At 37.1% G+C, this 18780-nt stretch overlaps 3 protein-coding genes across 4 annotated transcripts; 1 reads left to right on the forward strand and 2 right to left on the reverse strand.

The window, feature by feature from the left end:
* Window positions 1–409: 409 nt before the first annotated feature.
* Window positions 410–9176, reverse strand: LOC306882329 (palmitoyltransferase ZDHHC16A-like). 2 transcript variants are annotated; one of them, XM_079436877.1, is made up of 11 exons: window positions 8992–9176; window positions 6613–6849; window positions 6337–6531; window positions 6146–6234; window positions 5986–6014; window positions 2940–3073; window positions 2573–2677; window positions 1763–1839; window positions 1547–1670; window positions 1352–1422; window positions 410–1262 (listed from the first exon to the last, which is right to left on the reverse strand). In XM_079436877.1, exons 2-11 carry the CDS (start codon window positions 6838–6840, stop codon window positions 1160–1162), a joined length of 1155 nt encoding a protein of 384 aa, XP_079293003.1. In that variant the 5' UTR covers window positions 6841–6849; window positions 8992–9176; the 3' UTR covers window positions 410–1159. The 2 variants fall into 2 exon arrangements, with proteins under 2 accessions (XP_079293003.1, XP_079293004.1); XM_079436878.1 differs by lacking the exon at window positions 2573–2677.
* Window positions 9177–9451: 275 nt separating this feature from the next.
* LOC306882118 (histidine protein methyltransferase 1 homolog) lies at window positions 9452–11754 on the forward strand. Its single transcript, XM_079436598.1, has 2 exons — window positions 9452–9989; window positions 10233–11754. Exons 1-2 carry the CDS (start codon window positions 9840–9842, stop codon window positions 11094–11096), a joined length of 1014 nt encoding a protein of 337 aa, XP_079292724.1. The 5' UTR covers window positions 9452–9839; the 3' UTR covers window positions 11097–11754.
* LOC306882119 (phosphoglycerate mutase 1-like) lies at window positions 11359–14734 on the reverse strand. The gene is made up of 4 exons (XM_079436599.1): window positions 14226–14734; window positions 13290–13564; window positions 12295–12475; window positions 11359–11922 (listed from the first exon to the last, which is right to left on the reverse strand). The coding sequence occupies exons 1-4, from the start codon at window positions 14362–14364 to the stop codon at window positions 11753–11755; spliced, it is 765 nt and encodes a 254-aa protein (XP_079292725.1). The 5' UTR covers window positions 14365–14734; the 3' UTR covers window positions 11359–11752.
* Between the last annotated feature and the right edge of the window lie 4046 nt (window positions 14735–18780).

Below are 18780 nucleotides of genomic sequence, written 5' to 3' on the forward strand. Positions count from 1 at the left end.
GTATAGAAATTCCGAAAAATATTTATTGCAGAATGCTGAACACATTTACAATTTATTATTGATTCAGTTTATAAAGAGGTCTATGTTTTGGATGAATATTTTGGTGGGGCTCTGCCCAATTTACAAGAGTCGCGCCTGCAGCAGGGGTAACAAATCTCAAATATACATTAAAAATTTATATTAAATAAAATACATATTCATACATATTTTCCCAAGCGCTACTCCAGTTACTGTTACAACAATAAACCTGTAGCTAGTTGCTATTAATCACCACTGACCTGGTGAAAAAAAAAAAAAAAAGGTTAAGTGATGGTACACTGCCATCTAAAGGCAGCAATACATTTATGGAAATTGATGCATTTATAGATGTTAACAAAAGTCTGAACTGTAAGATGATGAAACGAGAAATGCTGTTTTAAAAACATTTATTTAACATATAATAAAATTCTAGGCAAGTTTCTTCAGATGTGGTTGACTTTGGAAATGAAGTATTGGATTTCAGTGCAATAATGATACTGTAAGTTATATAAATAAAGAGTTAAAAATCATATTTACATAATCAAACATTAAGCCCCACATGGCTACAAACCCTGCTTTAAAGGAATAGTTCACCCAAAAATGAAAATACTGTCATCATTTACTCAGCTTCTTTCTTCTGTTGAACACCAAAGCAGATACCTTTTTGGTAACAGTTATCAGTAGCCATTGAATTTCAAAGTATTTTTTTCCATACTGTGGAAGTCAATGGCAACCCTTAACTGTTTGGTTACCAACATTCTTCAAAATACCTGTTTTTGTGTTCAACAGAAGAAAGAAACTCTTACAGGTTTGGAACAAGTGGAGCTTGAGTAAATGGTGAGTTTTTTCGTTTTTGGGTGAACTATCCCTTTAAGCACAATATCTTCCATAGATCACAAAAGACAACCGTCATGATTTCATTATAAAATATTGATAGAAACATCCAAAATATGCATGGTATTTTTGGAGGGCATCTCTTTCATTTGGCCAGAAAGAGCAAATGTCATCCAGTGAGATCACTGTCTAAATCTGGGCTCTGCAGACTCCTGTGTTCCCAGGACTCTGGTTCTGCATTCGGCCTTGGCACAGCGGGTGAGACTTGTTGGTCATCGCCAATTAAGACAGTCAAGTCTTTAATGTCTCAGACTGGCATCATGTCTTTTTTAAGAGGGTAAATGTCCCATGTCAGTCCGTCACCATATGGGGTATGTCCAGAGGGTAGGAGAATTCGTGTCAGCCAATGACTGTGAAGACGATTATAATAATTTAATTTACAGTAATAATTTACAGACTGCAGAATTTGACTAAGAGCATGTAAAATGTGTCATTTTACCTTCTCTTTTCTACTCCGAAGAACACCTTCCAGTTGTTTAGTTTACCATAATTAAAAGGGTTACGATAGACCTTTAAAAAGAGAGAAAACGTTTAATAAATAAATAATCACAAAATTTGACGGTTGCCAGAGATCAAATAATAGAAAGAAACTAAATTCCAATCAGTTATAAAAGTTTAGACATTTATAACTTACCTTTCCACGTTTTGCCAAATGTTTGGCCTGTTTGTTGTTTATATGGCGTTCAATGCTGGTTTCTCCGTGGGTGATAAGTACAGCATGCCACAGTGTGAGACCTCCTAAGGCGACTGACACTGTGCTGATGGAAAAAACAGCAAACATAACATAAAAGATGTGAGTCTATGGAAATAGTAAAACAACTATAGGTGCCGCAGTGTAAGAATAGACTACCTTGTAAGGACCCACATGTAGATAACACTCTTGTGAAACATCCTGTCTTTGTAGGTGTATGGAGGTTGCGAAATCTCCTGTGTCCATTGAAGCATCGGAAAAGCAAAAAATATTTTATATTATTCGAAATACAATGCATAATAATAAATATTATTTACATTCATAAAATATAGCAATATAGTTAGATTATTTTATAATATAAATATTTAAAATATTATATGAATACTGATTTATATGAGTGCAACTATGTTATTTATGCATATATACTAATGTTCAAATATTTGAGGTTAAAATACAGTAAAAACAATAATATTGTGAAATGATTTCTATTTACAACAATTGATCTATTTTAATATATTTCAAACAATTTATTCCGCTGATAGCAAAGCTGAATTTTCAGCAGCCATTACTCAAGTCTTCAGTGTCACACGATCCTTCAGAACTTATTCTAATATGCTGATTCGGTGCTCAAGAAACATTTTCTGTTATCATCTAATTAAAAACTATACATGTTTCTGATTCGTTGCCCCAAATGGAAATTGTAACGCACCAGATCGTACCAAGCAGAGCTTAAAAAGTCTAAAGTTCACCAGTAAATCCCCCTCATTCAATTGTGACAAAAGCACAGTCAGTAAGAAATACTCATTTAAATATGCGCTGTTAGCAATGGGATAGCGAAGGTCAGAAATAATTTGTTGGTTTTCATAGCATGCCGTTTGTTTAAGAGTGTTGAATAATGAACCGTGATACAGAAAACAAATATTACAGCTCTAAAGCCAAATCAAACGCAGGAAAAACGACTTGAGCCACCTGTACTCCCTTCCCAGTCATGCCTTCTGACGGTACAATGCCGATGAGCAACCCAATCCCTGTCACCGGGACACCCTGTTTCTCCGCTTCCAAGTGTCTGAATTGCTATGGAATGGCAGAGAGACAGCTGGCAGTTAAGAAATGCCCACTACACCAGACTTTGAGAACAGAAAGAGAAAAGGAGAGACACAACCATTCAGAAAGAGAGGAGTTAAACACCTTATTCATTAGAATATGTAAAGGAAAAAACAATGTCCACTGAGGTGTTTTTCAAGCTTCAAAATGTTATGATACAAAGAGCGAGTTATACTAAACGGAAAAGAGCAAAGACAAAACAACAAATGTATTAAAAAAAACAAAGCCTTACATCTATGGCATTGTATGCATCGATAAACAGATTGCGCCCACTGATGCTACAATACATGCAGCCCAAAGTCAAATAGAGACAAAAGGAGAAGAAGTAACGATGATTGTAATGGCCAACACAGTTGTTAAGCCAAGCTGAATATATATAATCAAGGACTTAACTACAAAAAAGTGGAAACAGATGAAATGCATCTAGGCTGTTAAAGGAATAATTCACCAAATTTAATTTCAATTCTATCTAAATTAAATGTAATGTCAAATTAATTGTTACTTACATTTGTGTCATTCTAAACCTTTACAACTTTTTTTCCTGTGGAACCCAAAAGGGAAACTGCAAGGCAACAATGCCTGTTTATCTTCTCAGCTGCCTTTTCAGTATTTTTCCCATTAGGATTTTTTATTAAGTCTTTGTTAAAAAGTTATAAGTTATGAACAAAACCAACCAGCTACAAGGTGATTCATATTGATTCACATTCATACATCAAATTTTGATTTGAAGCAAAAAAAGTGTTTGCAAATCGGACAAAAGTTCAAAGGTACAAGTACTTAGAGGAATAGTTCTGTTAAACATAAAAGAAGATATTTTGAAAAATGTGGTTAACCTAACAATTTCTCTCCCCATTGACTTCAATAGTAAAGGGGAAATCAGAAAAGGTCCACGATCTGGGGCTCAAACTCAGGACGCCCAAAGTGCAACGACACTACATGTCAGTGCACTGCCCATGAGGCTATAGGCGCCAACGTTTGAACTATACTTTTAAAGGTTTTAATAAGGAAATAACTTGTACTTGTACCATCTGTACACCCCTTCTAGAACACTGAGATCCAGTGATCTCGGTCTACTCATCGTGCCTAGATCTAGACTTAAAAAAACAAGGTGATCGTGCTTTTGCAACTGCAGGTCTGAAACTCTGGAACGGTCTTCACATGTACCTCTTCACATTAGATTAGCCCTCTCTGTTTCTGCTTTTAAATACTTATAAATCTACTTATTTAAAGATGTTGAATATGCATATAGAAATAATATATTTAATGTTTATTGCAAAATTATAATATATATATATATATATATATATATATATATATATATATATATATATATATATACACTGAACAAAATTATAAACGCAACACTTTTGTTTTTGCCCCCATTTTCCATGAGCTGAACTCTTTTTCCATGTACACATAAGGCCTATTTCTCTCAAATATTGTTCACAAATCTGTCTAAATCTGTGTTAGTGAGTACTTCTCCTTTGCCGAGATAATCCATCCACCTCACAGGTGTGGCATATCAAGATACTGATTAGACAGCGTGATTATTGCACAGATGTGCCTTAGGCTGGCCACAATAAAAGGCCATTCTAAAATGTGCAGTTTTATCACACAGCACATTGCCACAGATGTCGCAAGTTTTGAAGGAGCCTGCAATTGGCATGCTGACTGCAGGAATGTCTACCAGAGCTGTTGCCTGTAAATTGAATGTTTATTTCTCTACCATAAGCCGTCTCCAAAGGTGTTTCAGAGAATTTGGCAGTACATCCAGCCGGCCTCACAACCGCAGACCACGTGTAACCTCCACATCCAGCATCTTCACCTTCAACATCGTCTGAGACCAGCCACCCAGACAGCTGCTGCAACAGTCGGTTTGCATAACCAAAGAATTTCAGCACAAACTGTCAGAAACCGTCTCAGGGAAGCTAATCTGCATGCTCGTCGTCCTCATCGGGGTCTCGACCTGACTGCAGTTCGTTGTCGTATTCGAGTGGGCAAATGGCAGACAGTGTGTAGGGCGTTGTGTGGGTGAGCGGTTTGCTGACGTCAACGTTGTGGATCGAGTGGCCCATGGTGGCGGTGGGGTTATTTTATGGGTAGGCGTATGTTATGGATAACGAACACAGGTGCATTTTATTGATGGCATTTTGAATGCACAGAGATACCGTGACGAGATCCTGAGGCCCATTGTTGTGCCATTCATCCACAACCATCACCTCATGTTGCAGCATGATAATACATTGCCCCATGTTGCAAGGATCTGTACACAATTCCTGAAAGCTGAAAACATCCCAGTTCTTGCATTGCCAGCATACTCACCGGACATGTCACCCATTGAGCATGTTTGGGATGCTCTGGATCGGCGTATACGACAGCGTGTTCCAGTTCCTGCCAATATCCAGCAACTTTGCACAGCCATTGAAGAGGAGTGGACAACCTGATCAACTCTATGCGAAGGAGATGTGTTGCACTGCGTGAGGAAAATGGTGGTCAGACCAGATACTGACTGGTTTTCGGACCCCCCGGACCCCCCAATACAGTAAAACTGCACATTTTAGAGTGGCCTTTTATTGTGGCCAGCCTAAGGAACATCTGTGCAATAATCATGCTGTCAAATCAGCATCTTGATATGCCACACCTGTGAGGTGAATGGATTATCTCGGCAAAGGAGAAGTGCTCACTAACACAGATTTAGACAGATTTGTGAACAATATTTGAGAGAAATAGGGCTTTTGTGTACAAAGAAAAAGTCTTAGAGCTTTGAGTTCAGCTCATGAAAAATGGGGGCAAAAACAAAAGTGTTGCGTTTATAATTTGGTTCAGTGTATATATATATATATATATATATATATATATATATATATATATATATATATATATATATATATATATATATATATATTTTTTTTTTTTTTTTTTTTCAGAATCATGGGTAAAGTAGATTTTCCACAGGAAATTTTGATATTAACCATGATTATTTAATAACTTTTGTTGAAATAATGTGAGCTGATGGCTTCAACAAAAGCATATGCCATCAGTAAACAACCATTTCATTTTTGGATGAACTATTCCTTTAAGCTGAATGTTTTACTAAAAAACATAGTTAGTATATACACAGTTAAAAAGAAAATAGTTGTTTCAACTTAAAATAATTTGTTACCCTGCTGACTTAAAAATGTTTAGTTTAGTTTTTTTACGGTGTAAGAATCTTATAGTAAAATAAGACCAAATGGGTGCACTTTTTACAAAATGTATGGTGATTTTAAAAAGGATACGGCAATGATGATCCATTTTTAGAATACATCTGTAGAGAAAGATACAGGGATATTGATACATGGGAGTTTCTTACAATAATATTATACAATGCAGCTGACACTGAGTCACCAGTCAGATATTATAAGCCTGCTGGGACAGAGAAAACTGTGTGTCTCTTACGTTTTACAGATGCCACAGTGATGACTTCGAGCTGGTTTAGGAACGACACACTTTTTACAGAACGACACAAATGGGACCTCATTTTTCATCTGAAACACAATGTGAAGAAAGAAAGAGGAACTGTCAGGTCATGAATGACATTGAACACACACATCAGCTACTGGATTGTGGCATGTCTAAGTGTGCCAAACCTTTGGAGGGTATCCAGGAGGAGTGTTTGTGGCTTTGTAGTAATGGAAGACTATCATGACCAAGTTCCAATTCCCATAACAAATGTGCCACATCATCCAGCCAGGAGAGTACGTATAGAGGACCAACGGTAGAAGGCAGAAGTATGCGATGAAAACCACAGAACTGGTAAGAGCTACTATTAAAAACACAAAAACCTTAAGAGAACAGAAAAAATGCAGGGTGTAAGAGAAATAGACATTGCAACAAAATAACATGATGGTAATTATAAGATTTACCATTCCAAACCATCGTGTGACAACCTCCACCATCCAAAACACTGGTTCAAGGATGCAGTCCAGTACCACTTCAGAGTTAGTGAGCGAGTTAAAATAAAGGGATTTGAAGATCAGTTTGATGTAGCTCACTGGCTGCCTCAGTCTTCTGGGCATGCGACTGCGACTGTGTCTGCCACATCCGCGCATGCATCGCAGCAGCAGGTGCATGACAGTAGAGCAGGGACGCATGTTCAGCTCCTGTAAAGACAAGATCTTATCTTTTAATTAGGGCTGGGTATCGTTCAAAAATGTTCGATATCGATACCGATACCTTGAGTTCGATACCGGTTCCTGAACGATACTTTTTTCGATACCAATTTTATGAAAACAGTTTTAACAAGATTACATTATCTCAAAAAACGTTAGTTTTATTTTTTCAGCTTGTTGACATGTATACAGACTCAAAGACTCATCTCCTGAGCCACTGCACAAAGGAACGAAATATAGCCAACACAATAATTCAGTACAAATAATTTTAATAAAGCTCAAATAGTTTTCAGTTTACACTAGTGCTTGCTCGTTTTAAAACGAATAGCTCAGACAGAATCATCATTTCTATTAATTTATTCTAGGTTGTTAAAGACTTCAAGAAATTTAAAATCTTTATCCACTTTCATAAGTGGATGTTTTATTTTCTTTCACAATATGTTTTATTGTTATTAAATTCTATGTTGTAGTATGTCAAATGTATTCTTAAAACAGCCTTATGAAATGTTTTCTTTTTCCTCAGAAATTCTGTGTTCTGTATCTGGTTTTCAAATGAAGGCATGAAACATTAATTTCATTTTTCTTTAAAATTATTGAAAATAAAACTTTATTTATTTATTTTGGCAAACAAAATTGTACTATTAAAATTAAAACATGGAAGAAATGTTGTGTGATCATTAATTTAAAAAATAAGAGTTTTAATCATTTTAATAGTAGCCTAGTAGTAGCAGTATGTACACTCTGCTGAACAATATTAATTTATTTCTGCCGCAGTGTCTTCCCAGTTAAACCGAACTTGAATACCTTTACAGTTCTGTGAGTATATGATATGACGCAAGTTTTACTCAAATCAAATGGTAAAATGCTCATGAAGTGACTCTCAGAGCAGTTCTAGAGCTGTTGTTCATGTGTTTATGTCCTCATTTAGTGAGACGGCAGACGCTGAAATGTCACGCGAGCTTCAGTCTGTGTCAAGTAAGCGAAACTTCGCTCTCGCGGATGTCAAACACTGATCTATCAGCGCCGCGCCGCTTCTAGTCAAACACACCTAGTGCTGCAGGTTTATTGGCTCACTGACGTTAATTAGATTAACCCCTTAGGTATCGAAATTTGGTACCGAACGACAAGACGTTTTTCGATACTCGGTGGTATCGAGGCAACTCGGTCGGTGCCTAAAAAGTATCGAACTCGATACCCAGCCCTACTTTTAATAACCTGAATATCGGCACAAGCAAGTTCCTCTGCCTACGGCCTGCAGTTTGCTCACTGACAATTGCCCTCTTGCTGAACCTGTAAAACAATTAGATTAACCAAGTATCCTTCTCAGCAGATGGTGTGGATTGATATAAACCAATAATGCAAGCATGGTTTCGTTTTCTGATACCCCTGAATTATCTAACATAATACAAATATACGAAAGGTTGATGACTTATTTTGTTCAGTCTTTAGAAAGGAGCATACTTTACACGATTGCACTGATAACAATGCACCTAAAGTGTCAGGCCAGTTTCAAGGCGATACATTTATTAATCACATAGGTGTGTCCCCAGTTAAAATTCAAAACATTTTAATGTTAGCACCGCATGCCCAGACGTTGTCAAATTCAGACATGTGAGCGACATATCTGGTCAGTCTACATTCCGGTCACACCAGTGAATGTAGGGAGAGCACCACCACCCATATGATATAACACTGTAATAGTGACAGATGGAAGCAGAAAGAGATGTAATAGTTGTTGTGGACAGTAGATACTGTAAGATTTGTGTTAAAATGGTCAACATCATACACCATCCCCCATGTAATAAACAAACTATAATCTCAGGGACTAATATCTCTAAAATTATCATTAAGCGAAAATACTCAATGATATTGTAAAATGAGTACACTGATTAAATGAAAATGAAATATCTACAATATATAGTTACATAACTATAGTCCCTGTCTGTCTGTCTAATACACACTCATAGATAGATACATAAATATACGTAAAAATATTTCTTTGTATACCGCACAACAGTGATGAAACAAGGGATAACAGTGATGTTTAGTACCTCGACTTGACTGAATCAAACAGCAAGAGCTAAACATCAAAGAGCACAGCATGGCAGAAATTTGTACAATCGGTTGTCTTACCTGCCCAAGATAAACTGCGATAAAATCAACTCATGATACCGTTGAATGTTTATATATATATATACACATATATATTTCAGAACAGACAGAGATAAATAATTGGAAGCAGCAGTTAATACTATCCCTTCGATTTCATCTGCTGTCTTTCTGTCTGCCTCTCAGGGACGTGAACTCAGCTGTCACGCTGGGAATTCTGGGAATTGTAGTTTAAGGCGTGGAAAGCGGAAATATTATCTGGGAATATTTTTATAACGTATATTTTTATATTATTAATAATCAAAATTACGTTATATTGTGCGGTACTTAATGAATTAATCGCATTTTGGTTCGATTTACATTAGATTTAAGACCAACTGCAGCAGGGAATTGTGGGAATTGCAGTTTGATTCATGTCCAATTCATTTCAACGAATCGGTTCTATCGAACACTTCCTTTCAAAGAACACTTCAGTGATTCTTTTACGTCCGAGCGTAATTGCTGCATGCGTGGGCGCCTGGGCGGTGGGCTCTAAAATCAGAGATGCTGCATTGCTAAGATCTGCACTAAAGCGGCCCAATATAGGCAAGGCATATTACGTGTTTACGTATTACGTGTTCTTTTTTCTATAACGTTGTACTATTTCCAAATTTGTCCATAAACCAGTCCATAAAATCTAACTCACAATAACCATGAACTTATTTAAAACACGATTATAATTTACATTTACGTTGCTAAAATAATTCACACCTATTTGCTGAAAATGCTGTTTAAATAACTCGGACCTATTTCTGAACCAGTTCTGTTCAACCAATACATAGAAGATCCGACTCAAAAGAACAATTCGTTGAGGACTCCGATAACGACAGTAGATGTTCACACGTGCTAAAGGCACTGCGTGGGTCAAAATAGTACAAGAGATGGCATTCAGTTTCAACTTCGATATTCCTTTACAGACAGACGAAACAAACGATAAAGAAAACAAAGACGACAAAGCAAAAGCTGTGGATCTTAAGTGTTCGGTAAGGGAATTTATTATTAGCTTGTTAAACCAGGCTAAGTTATATCTTGGCTAATGCTGCAAGACAGCTGACTGTAAAATCTAAAAATCATGCTTGAAATGTACAGAGGACTGGATGATATTCCATATTAACAGTTAATGTGAAAGCGTAAATCAACAATATGTGGGGTAATTACTCAAGCTACACCCCATGTTGTGATTGCATCTGTCAAGATCATTATGCACATTGTATTTTTTCCCATAGGAAGTTAGTGCAGCCGTCCCAAAGAAGATTAAGGATGCTGTGGAACACCAACCTTTGTTGGATCCTCTGTCCCAAATTGAGAACTGGGTGCCCGAAACCATCACCATAGGTGCCCTGCCTCCCCTGCTCTGTCTCAATGAATCAGTGTTTGAGAAGACTGCTCCTGAACGAGAGGACAGTGAGGAGATACTGGCCAAAACACTGACTCAAAACTCAGACCTCATCTCTGGAGTCTATGAGGGTGGACTTAAGATATGGGAATGCACTTATGATCTACTTGAGTACATTGATGATGAAGGAGAGACCTTGGCTGGGAAAAGAGTGTTAGACTTAGGCTGTGGAGCAGGTCTACTTGGCATACTTGCACTTAAGAGAGGAGCCAGCAAAGTTGACTTCCAGGATTATAACAGCACTGTGATAGAGCAGTTAACAGTGCCAAATGTTTTTCTCAATTGCGAAGATGAAGAAAATGAAGAGACAAATAGCAGCCCACCTTGTAAGAGAAAAGCTCTGAATGCAACAGAGAAATTACTAGATCGTTGTGGTTTCTTCTCAGGCGACTGGAACTCTTTTCTCACACTTATGCAAAATAAAACCCCATCACAAAAATATGACATTATCTTCACATCAGAAACCATATATAGCACGGACTACTACTCTTCGCTTCATAATGTGTTTTGTGACCTGCTTGATGAGAATGGTATTGTTTATTTGGCAACCAAATCTCACTATTTTGGAGTAGGAGGTGGCCTTCATCTGTTTGAGAAGTTTGTGGAGCAGAATAACGTCTTTCAGATCAGATATTTGAAGGATGTGGAACAAGGCCTTAAGAGACATGTTGTATCATTGACATTCAAAAAGTGACATTCAAATTGTATTGATAAGTATTAATGTACCTATGCAATTATGGTGCAAGTTAACATAAAATAATGGATGCATACTCTTTTTAGGCCAAATGGATGGTTATGAGATCCTAAATTGTGGTTGGTGTAAATAACTAATGTTAAAACAGCAAGAGCATCATTACTGAAACTGGAGTTTGGTGAAACACTGAAGATTTGTTAAAGTCAGCGTTCAATCTGCAATAAAGCTCTGCAAAACCATCATCAAATAAACAACAACTGACAAGTTTACATATATCTCTACAATTTATCAAGCAGAATCACGCGGGCCAACAGACAGTCTCAACACTGGTTTAATGTGAAAAGAAATGTACTTGGACATGCCACATTGACAACACTTATACATATTCTTCAAAGTAAAGTGGGGATAAAGTAAATTATGGAATGAATTACATAGACAAATCCAAACAAATATGTGTGGTCTTTTTAAAGTGTTTAACTAATAAATATTCACAACCATTCCAAAATTCTAACATTTCAAACTTGTTACGTACAGGTCCTATATATTTTTTTTAACTTGTATATACTTTTTCTATAGAGCTCGGTCTCATTGATGTTAAAAATGGGAGTCTTGTTTAAAGTAAGTCAGTGCTGATGTATAATTAAAAAATGTATACTCTATTTCTTGGCTTTGCCCTGTGCTGCCACAGCCTCCATGGCTTTGCGAACAGTTTCCTCGTCTCCGAGAAACTGCATGGGCTTGATGGGCTTCAGGTTCTTGTCCAGCTCATAAAGAATAGGGATGCCTGTGGGCAGATTCAGCTCCATGATGGCCTCCTCAGACATACCTGTAAATGTGTGGAAACAAAACTATGAGACTACGGAAGTAATACAATCTAAATAATTTGTCATTTTTACTTTTATATTATCCATTTTAATTTTAGTTTTTGTCATTTTTAGTCGCTTTTTTAAATATGTCTAAATAGTTTTGATTAATTGTTTCTGTTTTAATTTTACTTGCTTTAGTACATCAAGTTTAACTACATGAAAATGAGAAATGCCTTGAGAACTAGCTAAAAAAAGCTTCAGTTAACGTTTCTTAAAAATAAATATTCTATTAATTTCCATGACTTTTCCAGACATGGAAATCGTATTTAAAGGATTTCAATAATGGTGGGAACCTTGAACAAGGGATTGAAATTATACTGTGGAATAATTACCTTCTAAGTGCTTCACAATGCCTCTCAAACTGTTCCCATGAGCAGCAATCAACACTCTCTTTCCCTCCTTGATTTGAGGCACGATCTCCTCATTCCAGAAGGGTAGGGCCCGTGCAATAGTGTCCTTCAAACTCTCACAAGAAGGCAGCTGGTCCTCGGTCAAATCAGCATAACGTCTGTCCTATAGAAAGACAAGTCATCCCACAAGACAAAATTGGTGCAATAATCAAATGTTCTATAAACATATCACCACTTAATAGTTCTGCCCTTTTAATCTAACAGAAATGCTTGACTTGTTAGTTTGTTCTAGGTCATAGGAAAACCAGAGTGTTTGAATGTTATCAACATTTGTAAGCTGTTTCCTACACAAATAAGGTTTGAACTTTGTTTTCTGAGTCTTTGCTCTGATTAACTACTAGGATGTCAATTTCAACGTGTAACATCAACATGCAACAAATTTGGTTTTCAGACTCATGAGTTGGTAATGCATGTTAAAATGATGTATGAACTCTGTGGTTTTCGTTGTACGGGATGCAAGAATGCAGATTATAAAAAAAGTTGATAGGCATGCTGTCATTACACAATATCATCCATTCAGAAAGCTAAAAACTAAGTACATCCTCACCATGTGCATTTACACCAGGGGTGGGGAACGTTGATCCTGGAGGGCCGGTATCCCTGCAGAGTTTAGCTCCAACCCTAATTAAACACACCTGAAGCAGCTAATCAAGGTCTTCAGTATGCAGTTAGGTATTTTTTTTCCCAGGGTTTTTCAGGGTTGCAGCTAAACTCTGCAGGAGTGGCCCTCCAGGATCAATGTTCCCCACCCCTGATTTACACACTAATGAGTCGTTTCTTATTTTGAGAATATAATATGGAATCTGAAAAGGGGAAGTGACTAATTATGATGACAAATACATCCAAAATGTGCATTTGAGTGCAACAGATTAAGAGTTTAAAGTACCATAATGAATGAAAGATGCTGAAGACCCCACCTTGCTGATGATGCTGTAAAAGTCATGATCTGCATCCATAGTTGGTGGAGGGATGTCATAGGAGCGCCTCCAAATCTTAACCTGGGCTTCACCGTGCTTGGCCGCAGTCTCAGCCTTGTTTAACCCAGTGAGACCACCATAATGGCGTTCGTTCAGGCGCCAGGTCCTGTGCACAGGCAGCCACATCTGATCAATACTGTCCAAAACAATCCATAACGTCCGGATGGCCCTCTTCAGTACCGAGGTATAACAAATGTCAAACTCGAACCCTGCATCTGCAAAGACACAATATAGGCTTAATATGGAACACAGAATTCAACATAATACAACTTAATATAATGTGATTGTCATTTATTTTTCTTCTTATTAAAATATTATTTAATACAACATAGCCCTAACAGCCCTAACACGGATTTAACACTATCCAAATTAATATTACAATATTTTTTAATATATATGTATATTAAATGTAGATCATATTTTTGTATTTAGAATATTATAACATTATAATTATTACAATTATTATTATTTATAAGCATTAAATGCATAACTGTAATGGCGTCATTGAGAAATTCAGCACGTGAACAAAATCACGTCCTGTGTTGCACGTTCACATCAGGTAGGCCCCGCCCTCAACCCGTCAGTAAAAGGAAAACCGACAGCTAATTGGTTCTGAGCGTACACGCGTCATGTCGGGGGCGGGGCTGTGCTGGGGATGCAAAGTCTTCTGAAAGTCATTTGAATTTTCCGGTTTGCTTTTTCTCATTTAAAAACGCAAAAATCTCAATACAAACAATAATAACATAAAGCGGGCAAAATGATACTCAATTTAGACAATGTACACGTTCTTTCAAAAACTAATCTAACGTTATAGCTAATCTGCTGATATACCTAGGACAGCAGATTTACAACGCTCATTCACAATACTATACAAACCTTTTAAAGCTTGACCGCCTTTCTTTGCCTCCTGAGCCCCTGTCTCGCTCAGGTCCGCGTCGAACCAGCCACAGAAGCGATTCTCCTGGTTCCAGCAGCTCTCGCCATGGCGAATGAGGACCAGCTTGTAAGCAGCCATTTGAGACAAATAATAAAGGTGGCAGATAAAGGCAGCACAGTGAGCTCTGATCGAACAGGCTGTTTTAAGCCCTGTAAAGAGTACTGTCAAAAAGACCCTCCTCTCGTCTCAGTCCGTAATGAATGACGTCCCGACCTCCCCATCTCAAAGCTCAACCAATCAAAGCCTCGGAACGATGCGCAACCATGTGAAACTGCAAACACGACATGGAAAAAAACTGTGAATATTTTATAGTGAACCTACTGTAGCATTCTGCGGTTCATAATGTTTTAGCAAGAATAAAAAGGAGTAAAATATATTTAATCGTTCATGGTTCATCGTCCCTACTACAGATATGCAGTATTACAAATCATTAAACTAAGGGAGGACTGTAACTTCCCTTTAATTGGGCGTATCTTGGAGATAAGGTTTTGGAGAGCCAATCAAAAGTTACTTTTTAGGTGTGGGCGGAATTTATCCCGGTAGCTTGTCTGAACCAGGGCCATAGAGAGAATATTGTCTGCTGAACCAAGCATGTTTTTCTTCTACACGAGAGAATGCTGCTGCTGGTATATGAATGAAACATAAAATATAGTAACTACTAATGTTGAGTATCTTGATAGTTACTATTGATCTTTACTAACTATAAATCTTGGGTGTACACTGCAGATCTGACTATAATGTGATCACTCATTATGAGTAGATGGAAACTGCATTTTTCCACACCTTTTATTCCAGTGGGTTCTTTTTGAAAATCAGCCTACTAAAAGCATTGAACATTTCCACTGTTGCCCAGGAATAAAAACAATCTTGTCACTGTGGAGGCTTCCATTAAAGACCTTGCCTTGCTTACTTTAGTCTACTCTGCATACTTAATATTTTTTGTTTGCAATTATACTCCAGTCTTCAGTGTTATATGATCCTTCAGAAATTTTCAATATGCTGATTTGCTGCTCAAGAAACATTTCTTATGTTGAAAACAGTTGTGCTGCTGCTTAACATTTTTGTGGAAACTGATACATTTTACAGGATTCTTTGATGAATAGAAAGTTCAAAATAACAGCATTTATTTGAAATAGACATTTTGTAACAATGTAAAAAAAAACTTAATGCATCTTTGCTGAATAATTAATTTCTTTAAAAAAAATAAAAAAATCTCACTGATTCTAAACTTTTGAGCGATAGCATACATTTATAGAAACAGTATGTACACTCATCAGGCTAGTGATATTCACAATACCAAAAGTTCAGTACTTGGAATTATGCCATACTGGTAAAAATGTAATGATACCAATGTAAATATGCCAGTGAAACAAATATGCTAATATGAAAAAGTAAAATTGTAAAATAAATATTAATTTAAATGAACGCAATGGCATGTCGATTTTTTTTTTTTGTTTATTTCAACCTGATTCAGGTCCATGAGAGAACCGAAGAGCTTGACTTCCTATTGCTGGTTGTCAGAAAACTGCTGTGGACCGATTCCAGATATGTCAAGGTTTGTTCAGCACACATTTTAATTCACACAATGGGATTTTACACTTTAATTCTTACCTCTTCTCTATTTACCTCATTTACATTTATGCATTTAGCAGACGCTTTCATCCATAACGACTTACATTGCATTCAAGTTACAGTTTATACATTTTTATCAGCTCTTGCTTTCCCTGGGAATCGAACCCATGATCTTAGAGTCGCTAGTGCCATGCTCTACTATTTGAGCTACAGGAAAGCTCACCTCTGGTACTCCGATCCGCAATCAGATGAATCCAGCATACGTGTTTGAGGTGGAGGGAGCCCCATACGCCATTGAAGATTTCTACCTGGATGAGCTCAAAACCTTGCTACCTCTTGGAGTCAATGTATAGGAAGCATAAAAAATGCTATGTTTTTACATGTTCTATTTAAACTCCTTATATACCTGTTTGTGTATGTGTCAGGTGGACCTAACCTTCCCATTAGACCCTTGTATCACAGAGGAAATGTATAATGTTGCCGTCTCTCTCATCCAGAGCTTTGATGAGATGGAGGCTAAAGGTCAAAGGTCAGGAATCACAATGAGACATGCATACACTACCATTCAAAAAAAATTTCAAATGTTTTTGAAAGAAGCCTTTCCAAGACTACCTGTATTATCAAAAAACAGTAAAATGATAATAAATATTACTACAATTAAAGTTACTTTTCTATTAATATTTTTAAAAAAGTAATTTATTCCAGTGATGGCAAAGCCGAATTTTCAGCAGCCATTATTCCAGTCTTTGGCATTGCATTGATTCTTCAGAAAAAAATTCTAATATGCTGATTTGCTGCTAAAGAAACAGTTTTTTAATCAATGTTAAAAAATTGTTCTGCTTAATGTTTTTGTGCAAACTGATACATTTTTTCAGGATTCTTTAATTGAATGGGAAAAAAATAGCATTATAGTATTAATTTATTTCTTTAAAAAAACTGACCCCAAACGTTTGACCGTCACTGAATATTTAATATTTTATAATTTTGTGAGATCAGCAAAACATGAAATACTTGATATCTTTGTTTGTTGTATGTTTAAGAATTACAAATCATATTTTAAGTAATTAAAACTTCATAAAGTGTGTGTTTGTGTGGAGCAGGTGCTCAGAGCAAACTGGAAGTGCTACTCATCCAGAGAGAGGTAGTGTGCTTGTCCTTCTGCCTGGGCTGGCGGAAATGCAATACATGGTACATCTGTGTGTAGTGTGTTTAAACAAGCGCGCTTGTGTATAAATGTGTTAACGTGTTTGATTACTCGCAGGTTGCAGGTATACCCTCTTCAATCATCTGTCACTTTAGAGGAGCAAAATGCAGTGTTCCTGGTTTCTGTACCTGGATACCGGAAGGTAAAATTTACCCTGAAGCATACTTGTATGTTTAGAGTGTTTGAAGTATGTAATGGCATAAATTCTTGCTCTGTTTATACTTACAGATTATTCTCTCCACAAACATTGCTGAGAGTTCTGTCACTGTTCCTGACGTTAAATACGGTGGGTGTTTATTTTCACACCTTCTGTGAGTTCTTAAGGTCATCCTACAGTAGTTGGTATAACTTGTGCATTATTTTGTGTGTGTTATGCAGTGATTGACTTCTGCCTTGCACGTCAGTTGGTTTGCGATAAGGAGACCAATTACAGATGTCTTCGAATCACCTGGGCATCTAAGACCAGCTGCAACCAGCGTCGAGGTGCTGCATATGTGGGCTGGTGTTCAACAGCACAGATTTACTGTAATGACGCACTTGGTTCTTGGGTTTCTATAATGCACTCTATTTGCATCTCTTCCTGTACATCCTCCTAGGTCGTGCTGGACGGGTGTCTAAAGGCTTCTGTTACAGATTGGTGAGCAGACATTTCTGGGAGCATGAGATTCCGGATTTCACAATCCCAGAGATGCTGATAGGGGAGCAATTGCATCAATCAGTGGCAGCAAGACTTAGAAGATCTTCAAAAATAATATTTTTTTTAATTATAAAGTCTTTCTAAGTTGGTTATGGCAGTGTGTGTATTGATTTGCAGCGATCACCATTGGCCAGTATTGTTGAAGGTGAAATTGTTGGATATGGGAGATCCCCGCTCGGTTCTCTCCACGGCCCTCACACCACCCAACCTAAATGACATCGAAAGAACTTTCCTGCAGCTCAAACAGGTCAATGAAGCTTAGTGGTTGTTGGTTACTGCTTGGTAGTTGGTTGCAAATTTGAACAGTTTTGAACTCCCAACCTGACATTAAAATTACATGTATTAAGGCAAACACACAGCATTTTTGTGTAAGTTTTAAATGTACAGGTACATCTCAAAAAATTAGAATATCGTGAAAAAGTTCATTTTTTCTTGTAGCTTATTTCAAAAAGTGAAACTTTTATAAATTGTAGATTCATTACATGTAAAATAAAACATTTCAAAAGTTTTTTTTTGTTGTTTTAATTTTGATGATAAGAGCTTACAGCTCATGAAAGTCAAAAATCAGTATCTCAAAATATTAGAATATTTACATTTGAGTTTCAATTAATGACCATCCCTACAGTATAACTTCCGGGTATCTCTTGTTCTTTGAAACCACAATAATGGGGAAGACTGCTGACTTGGCAATGATCCAGAAGAGGAACATTGACGTCCTCCACAAAGAGGGTAAGTGACAGGGGGTCATTACTGAAAGTTGTGGCTGTTTACAGAGTGCTGTATCAAAGCATATTAAATGCAAAGTTGACTGGAAGGAAGAATTTGGGTAGGAAAAGGTGCACAAGCAACAGGGATGACTGCAAACTTGAGAATACTGTCAAGCAAATCTGATTCAAACACTTGGGAGAGCTTCACAAGGAGTGGACTGAAGCTGGAGTCTGTGTATCAAGAGTCACCACGCTCAGACGTCTTCAGGAAAAGGGCTACCAAGCCACTTCTGAACCAGAGACAATGTCAGAAG

This window comes from Barbus barbus (genome assembly GCF_936440315.1).
Source record: "Barbus barbus genome assembly, chromosome: 16".
Taxonomy (NCBI): domain Eukaryota; kingdom Metazoa; phylum Chordata; class Actinopteri; order Cypriniformes; family Cyprinidae; genus Barbus; species Barbus barbus.

What these genes read in the sequence shown, in the direction of transcription:
- LOC306882118 (XM_079436598.1), top strand. Translation starts at nt 9,840, where the DNA reads ATGTTCACACGTGCTAAAGGCACTGCGTGGGTCAAAATAGTACAAGAG. An exon ending in CTGTGGATCTTAAGTGTTCG is followed by an intron (nt 9,990 to 10,232) that starts GTAAGGGAATTT and finishes TTTTTCCCATAG; the next exon opens with GAAGTTAGTGCAGCCGTCCC.
- LOC306882119 (XM_079436599.1), bottom strand. Translation starts at nt 14,364, where the DNA reads ATGGCTGCTTACAAGCTGGTCCTCATTCGCCATGGCGAGAGCTGCTGG. An exon ending in AGGCGGTCAAGCTTTAAAAG is followed by an intron (nt 13,565 to 14,225) that starts GTTTGTATAGTA and finishes GTGTCTTTGCAG; the next exon opens with ATGCAGGGTTCGAGTTTGAC. An exon ending in CATTGTGAAGCACTTAGAAG is followed by an intron (nt 11,923 to 12,294) that starts GTAATTATTCCA and finishes ACACATTTACAG; the next exon opens with GTATGTCTGAGGAGGCCATC.
- LOC306882329 (XM_079436877.1), bottom strand. Translation starts at nt 6,840, where the DNA reads ATGCGTCCCTGCTCTACTGTCATGCACCTGCTGCTGCGATGCATGCGC. An exon ending in AAAAATGGATCATCATTGCC is followed by an intron (nt 3,074 to 5,985) that starts GTATCCTTTTTA and finishes ATATATATTCAG; the next exon opens with CTTGGCTTAACAACTGTGTT. An exon ending in TGACTGGGAAGGGAGTACAG is followed by an intron (nt 1,840 to 2,572) that starts GTGGCTCAAGTC and finishes CAATGGACACAG; the next exon opens with GAGATTTCGCAACCTCCATA.